The 19,903-nt window shown below is 50.0% G+C and overlaps 1 protein-coding gene across 1 annotated transcript; it reads right to left on the bottom strand.

Annotated features, from left to right (window-relative positions):
- Positions 1-266: 266 nt before the first annotated feature.
- On the bottom strand, positions 267-15,091 carry RAB5IF (RAB5 interacting factor). Its single transcript, XM_069752346.1, has 4 exons — positions 14,871-15,091; positions 8,829-8,932; positions 5,222-5,351; positions 267-1,060 (listed from the first exon to the last, which is right to left on the bottom strand). The coding sequence occupies exons 1-4, from the start codon at positions 14,979-14,981 to the stop codon at positions 1,019-1,021; spliced, it is 387 nt and encodes a 128-aa protein (XP_069608447.1). The 5' UTR covers positions 14,982-15,091; the 3' UTR covers positions 267-1,018.
- Between the last annotated feature and the right edge of the window lie 4,812 nt (positions 15,092-19,903).

The raw sequence follows: 19,903 nt of genomic DNA, 5'->3' as shown, positions 1-19,903 counted from the left end.
GGCCAAGTCAACAAACAGACTGTCGGTAGGAATTCAACTGTGTGTGACCCCATTCACCAACTGTGGCCTTAGCTTGAAAACATTGGAGCGACTCGCGGCAGTACAGTCGCATGATGCAAAGGGCAGGGCTGTGATGGGAGTCATCCTGCGGCAAATCCCACCATTAGTGTCTGGTAGGGGACAAAAGAATCCCTAATATTATCACTATTAAAAATAGGGGGGGGGGGTTGAGACAGGTTATGACAATTGCAAAGATCAAGGACAAATTTCAATAAATCTGATTTATTTGTAAAACACATTCACGCCGAGTTAAATACCAAATTTGTTCCAATACCGTGTAGCTTTATGTCAGGGTTAGTTTGGATGATTTCCCTGTAACCCATTCAGGGACACTGGAGCAGCTGTCTTGTACTACCGTCAGGCATAACAGTATTATCGTACAGCTGGACGAGGGCTTCAGTCACATACAAGCTGTAGAAATTATGTTCTGCAGTTCATACGAAGGGATATAACTGGTCTCCGCTTCCATGTGCGTAAAAAACATGTGTGAGCTGATACTGAAAGCCTCGTTAATCCTTAATTAAAATATTTGCAGGGATCCAATCAGGATGCTGGAGCTTACTCTGTGACAACGCTGCCCGTTCTAGGATACGTCCCTCATCTCACGCTGCTGTCCTGGTGAACAATGGACAAGCTGAGGATGTAGCCAAGTGAAAACGCTGACATTTCCCAAGAGTCGAAAGAAAAGGCTTTTTAGTTCCTCTGAGGGAGTGAAAAGTTTTTAAGAACTTTGCAAACAGTAGAACAACACCTCTGAAGTCATGGCGGTGAACCGTACCTGCAGCCCCAATGTCAACATCCAGGGAATATTAATGCTGCTAAAGAATAAAAAAAGAAACTATTTTCCATTTATCTTCCCATGAAATGTCCTTTTTATTGGCTGATTAAAAAAAAAATTACCAATCTTCTTGACAAAACGGGTTGAATTTGGCAAAGCGGGAGATAAAATTGATGACTGTCAATCATAATGAATCGCAGTGTAAAAAATTACCCAAACCACCTAGAAGAGAAAACGAGGGTTAAAACACATACATGTATGAAAAACACAACGGCAAAAAAAATAAATGTTATAGTAAAATTCCGTCATTAAAATGGTACCAAATGGTGCAGAAATTCTGGCATTTCACAAAAACAATCCTAAATTACCAAGGAATCCCTGTGCAGTTACGGACAACCACAGTCTAAAAAGCAATCTGACACAGTTTGTCAAAAAAGTCATTAGGACATAGGTGGACGGCTGCATACATCAGCCTGGGGTGGAACACTCAGGCGCCATGTTTTCCATCATCGTGTATCACTATAGGAAAAAGGTATTTCTACCCCCTTCCAGCCGCAGCTACTTTTCCTATTACGCCTTTATATTTTCCTTCCCTTCTTCCAAGAGTCCTAACTTTACTTTTGTCGGGATGAGCTATAGTTTTCAATTACATTATTTTATCATACAATGTACTAGAAAGCGGGACGAAAATGGCAAAAGTGGTGAAATATCGAAGAAAAACAATAAAAACCTGCCATAATTTTTGTTTCTATTGTGCTCGATGTGCAGTAAAAATGTATTCTTCAGGTCACTAAGAAATTGTAAAAATAAAAAAAATAAATAATATGTGTATGTATGCATGCATGCATACGTGCCACATAGTATATTGCCCTGCCACGTATGTAACAGGTTAAAAAATAAAAAAGAAACATATGCTCACCTTCCGAGGGCCCCTTGAAGTCCTGGCGCCTGTGTGCGGTGCACGTGGCAGCTTCCGGTCCCAGGGTTGGTATGAGCGCAGGACCTGTGATGACGTTGCGGTCACATGACCGTGACGTCATGGAAGGTCCTTCTCGCATAGCATCTTTGGAACCGGAACCTGCCGCTTGCACTGCCGAGGACAGCGGGCCACGTCAGAGGGTGAGAATAACCTTTTTTTTTTCATTATTATTTTTAACATAGGATCGTTTTACTATTAATGCTGCATACACAGCATCAATAGTAAAAAGTTGCTCACACGGGGTTAATAGCTGCGTAACCGGAGTGCGTTACATCGCGCTCCGGTAACGCTGGCATTAACCCTGTGTGAGGGCTGACTGGATGGGAGTATGGAGCGGGCACTGACTGCGGGGAGGAAAGAGCGGCCATGTTGCCGCCAGACTGTGGCCGTCGCTGATTGGTCGTGGCAATGGTCATGGGTGTTTTGCCAATCAGCGACTTGGACCTGCAGTCCCACTTTGGGGACTTGGACCTGCAATCGCCTGCTCTATATACAGTATTTAGTGGAATTGGCAATTTAATACAATGAATAATAAAACAAAAAATGTTCTGCAAACAGAAAAAAAGGGCAAAAAGGCGCCATCTAGTGGTAAAGGGCCGCCACATACAAGAATGACATGGTCTTCACCTCGTTGGCGGAGCTTCTGATATACTATGAAGGCCATGTGCTGGGCACAAGTGCAGCAGGCGGTGTACATGAGTATTCCCTAGCAGTTATAGGGACCACCGCTCGTGCACGACTTGACATACAGATGTTTTCTGTAGTGCCACAGCCTTACAAAAAGCCCTCTAGGCTCTCTGGTGCCTTACATTAGTAAACGAAGCTACAGAGCTATTCTGGATGTATCGCATGACGGATCCCAGTGGACCCCCTTGACGTATAATGCGGTCTATAGGGGGTTCCACTGTTTTGACAACAAGAATATTACCATGCGCTGATCTGTTCTTGCCATCAGAGACCGTGAAGAGCCAGAAAGCCTGGATGGTTGTCTTCTTAGCAGCCATGATATTTTTTTCTTGTACCTTTTATATTTTACAGTAATTATATTACTAATATTAACCACCCGCTCTGTATGTTTAATAGAAGAATCTGTGATCCCTATAAAGGGATAACACATTGTTAAAAAAAAAAAACATGAATGCATGCTTCCAAAAACAGCGCCATGTCTGTCCACAGGCCACGTATGGTATTGCAGCTCAGCGCCTTTTAGAGGGTGCATGGTACTGTGTCTAAAATAATTTAGCAATTGTTTTTTCAATCCTGAACAATCCCTTTAAAAGGGGTTATCCAAGACTGTTTTTAGTACTACGGGCCTAGGAAATAACAGGCAGATAGCAGCTAACTACCTGCCTGATGTGCCCTACAACGCTCATTAGACCACTCCTGCCACAGATTCAGTGGATTCTGGTGAGGTCATGTCAACAGAGCAGCTTCTTTTCTCCACTGTTCTGTTGACGGAGCGTGACTGCTGGTGTCATGCTGATTGGAGCCGGCTCTCCGCTGCCTAACTGCTGGATGTCAATCAGAAAGACATCGGTAGTGATGCCACTTCAACAGAGCAGACTGGTGGAGAAAGAGCTGCTCTGGTGACTTGGAGCAGCTGGATCGCCAGCAGGAGCAGTCAGTGACCGCTCAGAACCACCGCTGAGTGGAACAGGCAGGTAGATGCCTCTGTTAGCAACTACAGTTAGCTCCATATATATTTGGACAGAGACAACATTTTTCTAATTTTGGTTACATACATTACCACAATGAATTTTAAACAAAACAATTCAGATGCAGTTGAAGTTCAGCCTTTCAGCTTTCATTTGAGGGTATCCACATTAAAATTGGATGAAGGGTTTAAGAGTTTCAGCTCATTAACCTGTGCCACCCTGTTTTTAAAGGGACCAAAAGTAACTGGACAGATTCAATAATTTTAAATAAAATGTTCATTTTTAGTACTTGGTTGAAAACCCTTTGTTGGCAATGACTGCCTGAAGTCTTGAACTCATGGACATCACCAGACGCTGTGTTTCCTCCTTTTTGATGCTCGGCCAGGCCTTCACTGCGGTGGTTTTCAGTTGCTGTTTGTTTGTGGGCCTTTCTGTCTGAAGTTTAGTCTTTAATAAGTGAAATGCTGCTCAATTGGGTTGAGATCAGGTGACTGACTTGGCCATTCAAGAATATTCCACTTCTTTGCTTTAATAAACTCCTGGGTTGCTTTGGCTTTATGTTTTGGATCATTGTCCATCTGTAGTATGAAACGACGACCAATCAGTTTTGCTGCATTTGGCTGGATCTGAGCACACAGTATGGCTCTGAATACCTCAGAATTCATTCGACTGCTTCTGTCCTGTGTCACATCATCAATAAACACTAGTGACCCAGTGCCACTGGCAGCCATGCATGCCCAGGCCATCACACTGCCTCCGCCGTGTTTTACAGATGATGTGGTATGCTTTGGATCATGAGCTGTACCACGCCTTCGCCATACTTTTCTCTTTCCATCATTCTGGTAGAGGTTGATCTTGGCTTCATCTGTCCAAAGAATGTTCTTCCAGAACTGTGCTGGCTTTTTTAGATGTTTTTAGCAAAGTCCAGTCTAGCCTTTTTATTCTTGATGCTTATGAGTGGCTTGCATCATGCAGTGAACCCTCTGTATTTACTTTCATGCAGTCTTCTCTTTATGGTAGATTTGGATATTGATACGCCGACCTCCTGGAGAGTGTTGTTCACTTGGTTGGCTATTGTGAAGGGGTTTCTCTTCACCATGGAGAATAGTTCACCAGTGCTTTCTTTCTTTCTCAGGATGCACCAAACTGTAGATTTTGCCACTCCTAATATTGTAGCAATTTCTCGGATGTTTTTTTTTCTGTTTTCACAGATTAAGGATGGCTTGTTTCACCTGCACGGAGAGCTCATGACCGCATGTTTACTTCACAGCAAAACCTTCCAAATGCAAGCACCACACCTCAAATCAACTCCAGGCATTTTATCTGCTTAATTGAGAATGACATAACGAAGGGATTGCCCACACCTGTCCATGAAATAGCCTTGGAGTCAATTGTCCAATTACTTTTGGTCCCTTTAAAAACAGGGTGGCACATGTTAAGGAGCTGAAACTCCTAAACCCTTCATCCAATTTTAATGTGGATACCCTCAAATGAAAGCTGAAAGTCTGAACTTCAACTGCATCTGAATTGTTTTGTTTAAAATTCATTGTGGTAATGTCTATAACCAAAATTAGAAAAATGTTGTCTCTGTCCAAATATATATGGACCTAACTGTACCTGCCTGTTTTTTTTTTTTTTTTACTATGGGCCTAAAAACTAACAAAACAAATAGTCCTGGACAACCCCTTTAACATGTAACAAAATCCAATAATCCTGAACGGAAACCTTAAAGTCAGCAGTAATATGTACCAAAAACAGAGCGAATGAGGTCATAAATCCTTCCTTGGTTAACTCCCAGGTACCACCATACTCCTCCTCATCTATTTGCTGGAAACTGCTAAAATACAGGTACAGAACGCCGGCGTTTATTAGGCAAAATCTGTAGGGAAATAAGAGAAAAAAAGCATAGCATCAGAAGCAAAATCCTATTATCTACATTTGTAAGACTAAAGCCACAAAGCATTCCTGACATGCTGGTGAAGGCAGCCGCGCTCCTCAATGAGCTCCGTCACCTTATCTGTACCCATCACGTATGCAGCAAGGTCATGTTCTATACGTTCTGGTGACAGAACGGGCTCTTCTCACCCTATGGAGGGGTCCATCTACCCACGCTACCTGTAGACCACGATCAGATGACTGGCAGACTGTTAGGGCGCTGCCTCGTGACCCCCAAGGGTTTTATTATCTTGCGGCTATGCAAGTAAAGCTGTGATGAGAGGAGGATACAGGACCTACTAATGTGCTCACTGACATTACAGAAGAGGACCCAGCTTACAGTATAAAAAACATCACATTCTATTTAATGCATTAAAAAGTGAACAAAACATACATACTTTGCACAAGCGTGACTACCCTTGGTAAAAATCAAAGACGTTTTGTAGGCCACAGCGTTCTTAGTCCTGGTACATGGAAAGTTCACTGACCATGTACCAGGACTAAGACTTCGAAACGAATTGGGCATTACCTAGGGTATTCAACAAAGCATGTATATTTTTCATATTTTAATGGAATATTTATTTAATGTTTTTTCAAGTAGAAACCATCCCAGGAAACTCTTGTTTTGGGGAATTTCTCTTTTCCTGAACCAGGTTCGAAAGTTTTCTCCCCAAAGCGCTCTTTGCAGGTCCTAGTTTAGTGTGGATTCTAGCAAGATCCACACAAGAGAAGAGACATTAAATTAATGGAGCTGAGAAATAAGGGTATAGGGCCGCCCTGGGTCAGAAAATCTCCGGGGTCTTAGTTAACGGGGGTAGCATAGACCCTGGAGAACATGATCAGGGCCATTTTTTACAGTACCGTCATGTGATCGCCGTTATTTTGCCATTCTTTGCAGTTAGGGTTGGGGTTAGGGCTGTATTAGGGTTAGGTTTGAAGATAGAATTGGTTTTTTTTGGCTAGTGTTGAGTAGAGATGAGTGAATTTGTTTAGGTCCCTGCATATTCAGCAAGCTATAGCACTTACCGAATAAGCTGCATCGGGAACCCGGATACCTGGAGCGTGCCGGCTGATCAGCTCCGCAGCTGCATGTGTCGTGGTTGTGTGACAGTAATAACACCCGGCTCTCCATGCATGTGTTGTGACTATCACACAGCCGCGATACATGCAGCTGCGGAGCAGAACAGCTGATCAGCCGGCGCGCTCCAGGTATCCGGGTTCCTTCTGCAGATTTCTCGGTAAGTGCTATAGCAGGGACCCGACCAAATGCGTTCATCTCTAGTGTTGAAAGTGCTTGCTACTCAAGTTTGCATCAGGTGCTTGGGTATCGCAGATTCCCACATATTTTTTTTTTTTTTAGGTGTCTAACAGCCGCAAAGCATTCGGATTAGGGACTTGAGCATGTCACTCGAGCACCCGCGATGCTCGGTGCATACCCAAGCATCCAATGCAAACTGGAATAGCGAGCACTTGCACTCAACGCTAATGACGACATATATTTAATATGATGACCTAATGTTATCAAATTCTGTGTCATACCTGTGGGTTCAAAATGCTCATTATACCCAGGATAAAATCCTTGAGGTGTGTGGTCTGAAATATGAGGTCAATTGTGTGTGGGGGGTTCCACTGTTTAAGCACATCTGGGGCTCACTGATCTCAATTCCAGCCAATTTTGTGTTCAAAAAGTCAAATAGCGCTCCTTCCCTTCCGAGCCCTGCCGTGCACCCAAACAGATGTCCCCCACATATAGGGTATTGGTGTACTCAGGAGAAATTGCACAACAAATTTGGGGCCCATTTTCTCAGGTTACTCTTGTGAAAATAAAAAAAGTTTGAGACTAAAGTACATTTTGTGTGAAAAAAAAAGTTAAATGTTCATAATTTCCTTTCACATTGCTTTAGTTCTCGTGAAGAAACTGAAGGGTTAATAAACTTCTTGAATATGGTTTTGAGCACCTTGAGGGGTACAGTTTTTAGAATGGTGTCACACTTGGGTATTTTCTGTCATATAGACCCCTCAAAGTCACTTCAAATGTGAGATGGTCCCTAAAAAAAAGTTTTGTAAATTTTGTTAGAAAAATGAGAAATCGCTGGTCAACATTTAACACTTACAACTTATTAACAAAAAAAACATGATGTTTTCAAAAATGTGCTGCTGTAAAGTAGACATGTGGGAAATGTTATTTATTATTTATTTTGTGTAAAATGACTCTCTGATTTAAGGGCATAAAAATTAAGAGTTTGAAAATTGCAAAATTTTCTATTTTTTTTTTGCACTAATAAACGCAAGTCATATCAAAGAAATGTTACCACTATCATGAAGTACAATATGTCACAAGAAAACATGTCAGAATCACCAGGATCCATTGAATCGTTTCAGATCTATAACCTCATAAAGGGACAGTGGTCAAAATTGTAAAAATTGGATTCGTTGTTAAGGGGTTAACCAGGCATTTTTCAAAACCTCTTCAAAGGGGAGGAGGAGAAACCACGCAAAAAATAACTCCCATAAACCACTAAGTGGATTTACTATAGAAGTAAGTAGAATGCGTTTTCCGAGAGGTTTTGAAGCGTTTTTTTTTCCTTTGCTAAATAAAAAAAAAAAATCATTGTGCACATGGCCTTAAAAGAATTTTCCAGGTAAACCAAGTTATCCCCTGTCCACAGAATTTTAGCCCTGTTAGATTAGAGCGGCAGGGCGTATGTTTGACAGCCAGTCCATTCATTTTCGAAGGTGCTGCCGAGCACTATGGTTGGCTTTTTCCAGTAGCCCAGTAGAGAATGAATGGAGGCGTACGACCTGATGCTCCATTTCCCGACCTACGGGTGCAGGCCCTAGTGGTGGGACACCCACCAATCAGCAAACTAACACCTGTTCTTTGGATAGTTGATGACTAGTGATAAGTGAATGTGCTCTGATCAGCAGTTACCTGAGCATGCTTGGGTGCTAACCGAGTGTCTTCAGTGTGCTCGAAAAATACGTCAGAGTCCCCGCGGCTGCATGTCTCGCAGGTGATAGGCAATCCCCGAATGTGTTACAGCTGTCGAACAACTGCGTGGACGCAAAGATATTCTTCGAGCACACTGAAGACATTCAGTTAGCACACGAGCACGCTCGGATAACATCAGAGCACATTCGCTCATCACTCCTGATGACTTGCTTTCACTGGACAACCCCTTTAAAGAGCGCCAGCCTGACATAAGCCTCGCGAGACGTGTATGCTATCCAATGCTCTTATAGGACATTAAGTGTGCAAATGTTATCTTCTCTGAGGAAGAACAGTGCGACCTCTTGCACCGGTGACCCTATTAGCTTCTTGTAGGGTTATATAACCAGACAGGGGGCACCAGGCATGTTACCCGTCAAAGAATACATTCTTATCGGGACCACTGTACATGTGAATTCCACGAATACTTACATAGCTATTCCCACAAATCCCTTCAGAGGAGCGATACCCCAAATCACACCCAATACAATGGCCAGGATCTGCCGCATCCAGTAGATGACATCCAGGAACTCATCCTGCAGGGGACAGAAAAGGGTGGGTTACATCTGGATCAGGGGTCAGTTACACGCAGGACATTTTCTGCCAGCACCGAGGCTTAGGCACCATGTGGTATTGTAATTCTCCGCCAGCAGCTGCAGAGTCAGCAGTCCGGACCAGAATAAATCCCTCGCTTCTAATAATCCTCCCAAGGGGAAAGATACAGTGGCCCTGTAGTAAGGGGGCTGCAGGGGTTAGGCCGCCATGGGAGGGAAGGGGTTATTGGAAAATTCTATAAAAACAAACATTTTGATGGTGGTTGATCTTCCCGAGAAGGCCTTGATATCAACTGTTTACAAACAAATAAAATCTATAATATAACGCTGGGAGCGTCACTGTCCGGAGCCTTTATAGACTGCGCAAGCGCCGGCGCAGTCTTGACCCCACAGAGTGACGCAGCCCAGGAGATTGCGGTATGCGTAAACACTGAACGCACACCGCGATCTCCAACAGAGAGGCAGGGACCATGGACGCGCCAGGAGGGTAAGTATAATACTTGCTATATTCACCTGTCCCCCGTTCCAGCGCTGCGTGCGGCTCTGTGTTCCTGGTCCTCTGCCTGTGACGTTCAGAGGGCGCGATGACGCGCTTAATGCGCGCCGCCCTCTGAACAGTCACAGCCAGAGGAGCCGGAACACGGAGCTGCGTGCAGCGCTAGAACGGGGGACAGGTGAATATAGCAAGTGTTGGGGGCCTGAGCTGGCGGCGATACCAGCACCTGACCCACACAGCGTGCCGATGTCCCCGCCTGCTCAGGCCCCCCAGCACTCGGCGCCCAGCGACGATAGGAGAGTATGGTATTTTTTTTTTATATATATCGCAGCAGCATACGGGGCATATAATCCTATGGAGCATCTTATGGGGCCATCAACCATAATGGAGCCGTGTACGAGGGCATATAATACCATGGAGCATCTTATGGGGCCATCAACCATAATGGAGCAGTGTACGGCGCATATACTATGGAGCATCTTATGGGGGCCATAAACCTTTATGGAGCAGTGTACGGGGCATATACTATGGAGCATCTTATGGGGGCCATAAACCTTTATGGAGCAGCGTATGGGGCATATGGATGAGAGCAGCAAATTACAGAACGGTGGCGCAGGATGGGAGCAGCACATGACAAAACGGGGGCGCAGGATGGCAGCAGCACATGACAGAACGGGGGCGCAGGATGGGAGCAGCACATGACAGAACGGGGGCGCAGGATGGGAGCAGCACATGACAGAACGGGGGCGCAGGATGGGAACAGCACATGTCAGAACGGAGGCGCAGGATGGGTGCAGCACATGTCAGAACGGAGGCGCAGGATGGGTGCAGCACATGTCAGAACGGAGGCGCAGGATGGGTGCAGCACATGTCAGAACGGAGGCGCAGGATGGGTGCAGCACATGTCAGAACGGAGGCGCAGGATGGGTGCAGCACAAGTCAGAACGGAGGCGCAGGATGGGTGCAGCACATGTCAGAACGGAGGCGCAGGATGGGTGCAGCACATGTCAGAACGGAGGCGCAGGATGGGTGCAGCACATGTCAGAACGGAGGCGCAGGATGGGTGCAGCACATGTCAGAACGGAGGCGCAGGATGGGTGCAGCACATGTCAGAACGGAGGCGCAGGATGGGTGCAGCACATGTCAGAATGGAGGCGCAGGATGGGTGCAGCACATGTCAGAATGGAGGCGCAGGATGGGTGCAGCACATGTCAGAATGGAGGCGCAGGATGGGTGCAGCACATGTCAGAATGGAGGCGCAGGATGGGTGCAGCACATGTCAGAATGGAGGCGCAGGATGGGTGCAGCACATGTCAGAATGGAGGCGCAGGATGGGTGCAGCACATGTCAGAATGGAGGCGCAGGATGGGTGCAGCACATGTCAGAATGGAGGCGCAGGATGGGTGCAGCACATGTCAGAATGGAGGCGCAGGATGGGTGCAGCACATGTCAGAATGGAGGCGCAGGATGGGTGCAGCACATGTCAGAATGGAGGCGCAGGATGGGTGCAGCACATGTCAGAATGGAGGCGCAGGATGGGTGCAGCACATGTCAGAATGGAGGCGCAGGATGGGTGCAGCACATGTCAGAATGGAGGCGCAGGATGGGTGCAGCACATGTCAGAATGGAGGCGCAGGATGGGTGCAGCACATGTCAGAATGGAGGCGCAGGATGGGTGCAGCACCTGTCAGAATGGTGGCGCAGGTATCCCCATCAGTCAATAATAAGATGACCCAATTATACATAATCCACCAGTCATACTTGACTCCGTTGAGACTTTGTCGGATGGGTCGATACCCGACGTCGGAATGTTTGCGATGCAACTCTCCTGACGCGGATTTTATACATATGATATGGCAGTGCCCCATAGTTTCTCATTACTGGAGGGAGGTGACGTCACTATTAACTTCAATATTGTCAATTCCAATTCCTCTTGAACCCTTAGTTTGCTTGTTTGGAGTGTGGGACGAGGAGGCCTGGGAACACTATACTGGGATTTTTCTACGTGAAACACTCTTCCTGGCAAGGAAGTTACTAGCTCTGCGGTGGATGGGAAACTCGTCCCCCTCCGTTAGGTCCTGGATTGAGCTGGTAAATGCAATTATCCCCTATGAGCGTACTCTTTATCAAAATAGAGGTTGTCCGTGTAAATTTAGTAAAATCTGGGATAGATGGAACGCCTCTCATCTTACTCTGTGACCTGACTGATTGAGAGAAATGTGGAATACATAGTTTGTAAGCTTGCGAGCAGGGCCCTCACTCCTCCTGGTATCTGTTTTGAACTGTATTTCTGTTATGCTGTAATGTCTATTGTCTGTACAAGTCCCCTCTAGAACTTGTAAAGCGCTGCGGAATATGTTGGCGCTATATAAATAAAAATTATTATTATTATTATTATTATTATATACATGGTCCTTTGGTCTGCAAATATTGCGCAATGGGAAGGGAAAAAGTTAAAATAATAATGTATTCAACTTTTGTTAAGTGGCGGCTTAGTAGTTTTGGAGACTTAGTTTGGTTATAGTTTAGGAACCCTATGTTCTGACTGTCTTATAACTTAGCACATATGTTCTCTCTATGTAAAATGATTGGCATATGTATATTTTGTCTTTTTCAATCCCTGTAAATGTAACTATACAAATTAACGACAAGGACAAATATGTATGCTGTAATTTTATTCTGTGTTTAATAAATAAACGAATTTAAAAAAAAGAATGGTGGCGCAGGATGGGTGCAGCACATGTCAGAATGGGGGCGCAGGATGGGAGCAGCACATGACAGAACGGGGGTGCAGGATGGGAGCAGCATATGACAGGATGGGGGCGCAGGATGGGAGCAGCATATGACAGGATGGGGGCGCAGGATGGGAGCAGCATATGACAGGATGGGGGCGCAGGATGGGTGCAGCACATGACAGGATGGGGACGCAGGATGAAGCAGCTCATGACAGGGTGGGGACGCAGGATGGAGCAGCACATGACAGGATGGGGACGCAGGATGGAGCAGCACATGACAGGATGGAGACGCAGGATGGAGCAGCACATGACAGGATGGGGGCGCAGGATGGGAGCAGTGCATCACAGGATGGGGACGCAGGATGAAGCAGCTCATGACAGGGTGGGGACGCAGGATGGAGCAGCACATGACAGGATGGAGACGCAGGATGGAGCAGCACATGACAGGATGGGGGCGCAGGATGGGAGCAGTGCATCACAGGATGGGGACGCAGGATGAAGCAGCTCATGACAGGGTGGGGACGCAGGATGGAGCAGCACATGACAGGATGGGGACGCAGGATGGAGCAGCACATGACAGGATGGAGACGCAGGATGGAGCAGCACATGACAGGATGGGAGCAGTGCATCACAGGATGGGGACGCAGGATGAAGCAGCTCATGACAGGGTGGGGACGCAGGATGGAGCAGCTCATGACAGGATGGGGACGCAGGATGGAGCAGCACATGACAGGATGGAGACGCAGGATGGAGCAGCACATGACAGGATGGGGGCGCAGGATGGGAGCAGTGCATCACAGGATGGGGACGCAGGATGAAGCAGCACATGACAGGGTGGGGACGCAGGATGGAGCAGTGCATCACAGGATGGGGACGCAGGATGGAGCAGCACATGACAGGGTGGGGACGCAGGATGGAGCAGCACATGACAGGATGGGGACGCAGGATGGAGCAGCACATGACAGGATGGAGACGCAGGATGGAGCAGCACATGACAGGATGGGAGCAGTGCATCACAGGATGGGGACGCAGGATGAAGCAGCTCATGACAGGGTGGGGACGCAGGATGGAGCAGCTCATGACAGGATGGGGACGCAGGATGGAGCAGCACATGACAGGATGGAGACGCAGGATGGAGCAGCACATGACAGGATGGGGGCGCAGGATGGGAGCAGTGCATCACAGGATGGGGACGCAGGATGAAGCAGCACATGACAGGGTGGGGACGCAGGATGGAGCAGTGCATCACAGGATGGGGACGCAGGATGGAGCAGCACATGACAGGATGGGGACGCAGGATGGGAGCAGCACATGACAGGATGGAGACGCAGGATGGAGCAGCACATGACAGGATGGAGACCGTATACCAATATAAATGCTCGCCAACCGGGCGTAGAACGGGTTCAATAGCATGTATGTATGTATATATATATATATATATATATATATATTCTCAATCGCTGGTGACTAATGTGTCTAGAAGCATCGTCCTCTGGGAAAAGTCTGCGTCTAAAAGGCACCGTGTGCACATACCCCTATAATAATGAGCTGCCATGGCCCCACACAAAACATACTGCGTCTTTGGGCAGGTTCCATGGGACTTATGAAAATGCAGGGGATTTATGGAATATATTGTGGTCTTCAGCCTTGAACCTGCCACTTGTGAGCCCCCCACCTCTCTCCATATATGAGCAATCATGGTGGATGGTTGCAGTGAATTCATGGCCGACACCGAAGTTTCCATGATCTGATAAATACAGTAAATAGATATTCAAAAGAAGAAACATTAAAAATGTAAACACCTATCTATTGATAAATATATGGACATTCAACAACTGGGACAGCGAGAGATTCTAAGAACAGGGTCCCAAAGCCCCCTGTGTGTAGGGAGCGGTATTGTGCATGTGTGATCACCACTGCTGTTCGTCAGCCTCATGAACGAGGCACAACCCTCGCATACGTGCCCCCCGCTCTTAGATCAGTGGAGGGTCAGACCGCCAGCCTGGCGTCCACCCATTGCTCCCATCATCCATCTACGGGAGAAGTCGGAAGGATTTCTATGGAGCGGCCTAACAAGCTGAGCCTGCTCCATATCCCAGTGGGTGGTGGCTGTATTACACAGCAGGCGCCCAGCGGTAAGAGCTAGCTGTGGGATGTGGAGCCGACGCTGAGAACAGCAGTTTAGCTTTCTAAATGCCATAAGTAACAGCAAGCAGACTGGGAGGAGAAAGAGGAAAGTGGGACCATTGTTACCCCATCAGTCGCCCATGGTGCAATCACAAGAACCCAAAGGGGAGTTTAATGGCAGCCATCTAAAATATCAATGTGTCTATGAACCCTACTGCAGCAAAGAGCATTGTAGGACTACAAGCCCCAGCATCACCAGGATGTCGCACTATAAGACTACAAGTCCCAGCATCACTAAGATGCCGCACTATAGGACTACAATTCCCAGCAAAGATGCCACACTGTAGGACTACAAATCCCAGCAAAGATGCCGCAGTATAGGACTACAAGTCCCAGCATCACTAAGATGCCACACTGTAGGACTACAATTCCCAGCATTGCTAAGATACCTCATTGTAGGACTATAAGTCCCAGCAAAGATACCACACTGCAGGACTACAAGTCCCAGCAGTACTGTCTTGCGCAGAGGCCATCCCCTCCAGCCTGTCTCCGTGGCCCGTACCTTGTCCTCCCAGGCTGCATCCCCCCGCAGTGCTTTGCTCCAGGGAGACTGCTTCACTTTCACGCCCCCGTTGGACACAGGGAGCTCATCTTTCCGCTTGGCGCGGCTCATTCTCCGGGCACGGGAGGGAAGGAGACCCCGCGGCGCTGGACGATCCCGGGACCTCTGCGCTCTTAGGATGACGAGCCCGTCCTCACTCTCACCCGGAAGTGACGACACGGACAGACAGGAAGTGACTCCTCGTAGCCATGGTGTAAAGTTCATGTTCGGCTGTGGGCTGCAGACAGAAGCCATTTTACAGGAGACTGACTATTCTAATCAATGGCGTCATGTGGTTCTCCAGCAACTGCGAAACTCCCAGAACTCTGTGCCGCCTGCTGCCGGGGATGTGCTCCTGGGAGTTGTAGTGCTGCCGGGGATGTGCTCCTGGGAGTTGTAGTGTTACGGGGGATGTGCTCCTGGGAGTTGTAGTGCTGCCGGGGATGTGCTCCTGGGAGTTGTAGTGTTACGGGGGATGCGCTCCTGGGAGTTGTAGTGTTACGGGGGATGCGCTCCTGGGAGTTGTAGTGTTACGGGGGATGCGCTCCTGGGAGTTGTAGTGCTGCCGGGGATGTGCTCCTGGGAGTTGTAGTGTTACGGGGGATGCGCTCCTGGGAGTTGTAGTGTTACGGGGGATGCGCTCCTGGGAGTTGTAGTGTTACGGGGGATGCGCTCCTGGGAGTTGTAGTGCTGCCGGGGATGTGCTCCTGGGAGTTGTAGTGTTACGGGGGATGCGCTCCTGGGAGTTGTAGTGCTGCCGGGGATGCGGTCCTGGGAGTTGTAGTGTTACGGGGGATGCGCTCCTGGGAGTTGTAGTGTTGCGGGGGATGCGGTCCTGGGAGTTGTAGTGTTACGGGGGGTGCGCTCCTGGGAGTTGTAGTGTTACGGGGGATGCGCTCCTGGGAGTTGTAGTGTTACGGGGGATGCGCTCCTGGGAGTTGTAGTGCTGCCGGGGATGTGCTCCTGGGAGTTGTAGTGTTACGGGGGGTGCGCTCCTGGGAGTTGTAGTGTTACGGGGGATGCGCTCCTGGGAGTTGTAGTGCTGCCGGGGATGTGCTCCTGGGAGTTGTAGTGTTACGGGGGATGTGCTCCTGGGAGTTGTAGTGTTGCGGGGGATGCGGTCCTGGGAGTTGTAGTGTTACGGGGGGTGCGCTCCTGGGAGTTGTAGTGCTGCCGGGGATGTGCTCCTGGGAGTTGTAGTGTTACGGGGGATGTGCTCCTGGGAGTTGTAGTGTTGCGGGGGATGCGGTCCTGGGAGTTGTAGTGTTACGGGGGGTGCGCTCCTGGGAGTTGTAGTGCTGCCGGGGATGTGCTCCTGGGAGTTGTAGTGTTACGGGGGATGTGCTCCTGGGAGTTGTAGTGCTGCCGGGGATGTGCTCCTGGGAGTTGTAGTGTTACGGGGGATGCGCTCCTGGGAGTTGTAGTGTTGCGGGGGATGCGGTCCTGGGAGTTGTAGTGTTACGGGGGGTGCGCTCCTGGGAGTTGTAGTGTTGCGGGGGATGCGGTCCTGGGAGTTGTAGTGTTACGGGGGATGCGCTCCTGGGAGTTGTAGTGTTGCGGGGGATGCGGTCCTGGGAGTTGTAGTGTTACGGGGGATGCGCTCCTGGGAGTTGTAGTGTTGCGGGGGATGCGGTCCTGGGAGTTGTAGTGTTACGGGGGGTGCGCTCCTGGGAGTTGTAGTGTTACGGGGGATGCGCTCCTGGGAGTTGTAGTGTTACGGGGGATGCGCTCCTGGGAGTTGTAGTGCTGCCGGGGATGTGCTCCTGGGAGTTGTAGTGTTACGGGGGGTGCGCTCCTGGGAGTTGTAGTGTTACGGGGGATGCGCTCCTGGGAGTTGTAGTGCTGCCGGGGATGTGCTCCTGGGAGTTGTAGTGTTACGGGGGATGCGCTCCTGGGAGTTGTAGTGTTGCGGGGGATGCGGTCCTGGGAGTTGTAGTGTTACGGGGGGTGCGCTCCTGGGAGTTGTAGTGCTGCCGGGGATGTGCTCCTGGGAGTTGTAGTGTTACGGGGGATGTGCTCCTGGGAGTTGTAGTGCTGCCGGGGATGTGCTCCTGGGAGTTGTAGTGTTACGGGGGATGCGCTCCTGGGAGTTGTAGTGTTGCGGGGGATGCGGTCCTGGGAGTTGTAGTGTTACGGGGGGTGCGCTCCTGGGAGTTGTAGTGTTGCGGGGGATGCGGTCCTGGGAGTTGTAGTGTTACGGGGGATGCGCTCCTGGGAGTTGTAGTGTTGCGGGGGATGCGGTCCTGGGAGTTGTAGTGTTACGGGGGATGCGCTCCTGGGAGTTGTAGTGTTGCGGGGGATGCGCTCCCGGGAGTTGTAGTGTTGCGGGGGATGCGCTCCTGGGAGTTGTAGTGTTGCGGGGGATGCGCTCCTGGGAGTTGTAGTGTTACGGGGGGTGCGCTCCTGGGAGTTGTAGTGTTACGGGGGGTGCGCTCCTGGGAGTTGTAGTGTTGCGGGGGATGCGCTCCTGGGAGTTGTAGTGTTACGGGGGGTGCGCTCCTGGGAGTTGTAGTGTTACGGGGGATGCGCTCCTGGGAGTTGTAGTGTTGCGGGGGATGCGGTCCTGGGAGTTGTAGTGTTACGGGGGATGCGCTCCTGGGAGTTGTAGTGTTACGGGGGATGCGCTTCCGGGAGTTGTAGTGTTACGGGGGATGCGCTCCTGGGAGTTGTAGTGTTGCGGGGGATGCGCTCCTGGGAGTTGTAGTGTTACGGGGGATGCGGTCCTCGGAGTTGTAGTGTTGCGGGGGATGCGCTCCCGGGAGTTGTAGTGTTACGGGGGATGCGCTCCTGGGAGTTGTAGTGTTACGGGGGATGCGCTCCTGGGAGTTGTAGTGTTACGGGGGATGCGCTCCTGGGAGTTGTAGTGTTGCGGGGGATGCGGTCCTGGGAGTTGTAGTGTTACGGGGGATGCGCTCCTGGGAGTTGTAGTGTTGCGGGGGATGCGGTCCTGGGAGTTGTAGTGTTACGGGGGATGCGCTCCCGGGAGTTGTAGTGTTACGGGGGATGCGCTCCTGGGAGTTGTAGTGTTACGGGGGATGCGCTCCTGGGAGTTGTAGTGTTACGGGGGATGCGCTCCCGGGAGTTGTAGTGTTACGGGGGATGCGCTCCCGGGAGTTGTAGTGTTACGGGGGATGCGCTCCTGGGAGTTGTAGTGTTACGGGGGATGCGCTCCTGGGAGTTGTAGTGTTGCGGGGGATGCGCTCCCGGGAGTTGTAGTGTTGCGGGGGATGCGCTCCCGGGAGTTGTAGTGTTACGGGGGATGCGCTCCTGGGAGTTGTAGTGTTACGGGGGATGCGCTCCTGGGAGTTGTAGTGTTGCGGGGGATGCGCTCCCGGGAGTTGTAGTGTTACGGGGGATGCGCTCCTGGGAGTTGTAGTGTTACGGGGGATGCGCTCCTGGGAGTTGTAGTGTTACGGGGGATGCGCTCCTGGGAGTTGTAGTGTTACGGGGGATGCGCTCCCGGGAGTTGTAGTGTTGCGGGGGATGCGCTCCCGGGAGTTGTAGTGTTGCGGGGGATGCGCTCCTGGGAGTTGTAGTGTTACGGGGGATGCGCTCCTGGGAGTTGTAGTGTTGCGGGGGATGCGCTCCTGGGAGTTGTAGTGTTGCGGGGGATGCGCTCCTGGGAGTTGTAGTGTTGCGGGGGATGCGGTCCCGGGAGTTGTAGTGTTGCGGGGGATGTGCTCCTGGGAGTTGTAGTGTTACGGGGGATGCGCTCCTGGGAGTTGTAGTGTTGCGGGGGATGCGCTCCCGGGAGTTGTAGTGTTACGGGGGATGCGCTCCCGGGAGTTGTAGTGTTACGGGGGATGCGCTCCCGGGAGTTGTAGTGTTACGGGGGATGCGCTCCCGGGAGTTGTAGTGTTACGGGGGATGCGCTCCCGGGAGTTGTAGTGTTGCGGGGGATGCGCTCCCGGGAGTTGTAGTGTTGCGGGGGATGCGGTCCTGGGAGTTGTAGTGTTACGGGGGATGCGCTCCAGGGAGTTGTAGTGTTACGGGGGATGCGCTCCTGGGAGTTGTAGTGTTGCGGGGGATGCGCTCCCGGGAGTTGTAGTGTTGCGGGGGATGCGCTCCCGGGAGTTGTAGTGTTGCGGGGGATGCGCTCCCGGGAGTTGTAGTGTTGCGGGGGGTGCGCTCCCGGGAGTTGTAGTGTTGCGGGGGGTGCGCTCCCGGGAGTTGTAGTGTTGCGGGGGGTGCGCTCCCGGGAGTTGTAGTGTTACGGGGGGTGCGCTCCCGGGAGTTGTAGTGTTACGGGGGGTGCGCTCCCGGGAGTTGTAGTGTTACGGGGGGTGCGCTCCCGGGAGTTGTAGTGTTGCGGGGGGTGCGCTCCCGGGAGTTGTAGTGTTGCGGGGGATGCGCTCCTGGGAGTTGTAGTGTTGCGGGGGATGCGCTCCTGGGAGTTGTAGTGTTACGGGGGATGCGCTCCTTGGAGTTGTAGTGTTACGGGGGATGCGCTCCAGGAAGTTGTAGTGTTACGGGGGATGTGCTCCAGGAAGTTGTAGTGTTACGGGGGATGTGCTCCTGGGAGTTGTAGTGCTCCTGGGAGTTGTAGTGTTACGGGGGATGCGCTCCCGGGAGTTGTAGTGTTGCGGGGGGTGCGCTCCCAGGAGTCGTAGTGTCTGCAAGGAGTTTGTATTTTCTCCCCGTGTTTGCGTGGGTTTCCTCTGGATATTCCGGTTTTCTTCCACACTCCAAAGAAATATTGTTAGGGAATGTAGATTTTGAGCCCTATTGGGGACAGCGATGATAATGTGTGCAAACTGTAAAGCGCTGCGGAATTTATTGCGCTATATAAAAATAAAGATTATTATTACAGAGGATGTGCTGGGAGTAGTAGTGTTACAGGGGATATTCTCCTGGGAGTAGTAGTGTTACAGGTGACCTGGCTCCATGATGTACAGGACAGCCCTACAAACTTTTTTTTTTCTTGTAGGTTTTAATGTTTTGTGGCCAATGTGAACATGCGTTTAACCTCTGCATGTGTACCAACTCAAGTTAAG

This window comes from Ranitomeya imitator, chromosome 2 (genome assembly GCF_032444005.1).
Source record: "Ranitomeya imitator isolate aRanImi1 chromosome 2, aRanImi1.pri, whole genome shotgun sequence".
Taxonomy (NCBI): domain Eukaryota; kingdom Metazoa; phylum Chordata; class Amphibia; order Anura; family Dendrobatidae; genus Ranitomeya; species Ranitomeya imitator.
The sequence above is the reverse complement of the archived record's forward strand: the minus strand, read 5'-3'. Positions and strand labels throughout refer to the sequence as shown.

Excerpts from the sequence above, each read along its gene's own strand:
- RAB5IF (XM_069752346.1), bottom strand. The coding sequence starts at position 14,981 with ATGAGCCGCGCCAAGCGGAAAGATGAGCTCCCTGTGTCCAACGGGGGC. Across the intron at positions 5,352-8,828 it reads GGATTTGTGGGAATAGCTAT|ATTTTGCCTAATAAACGCCG; the intron begins GTAAGTATTCGT and ends ATTTCCCTACAG. Across the intron at positions 1,061-5,221 it reads CCTCATTCGCTCTGTTTTTG|GTGGTTTGGGTAATTTTTTA; the intron begins GTACATATTACT and ends TTTCTCTTCTAG.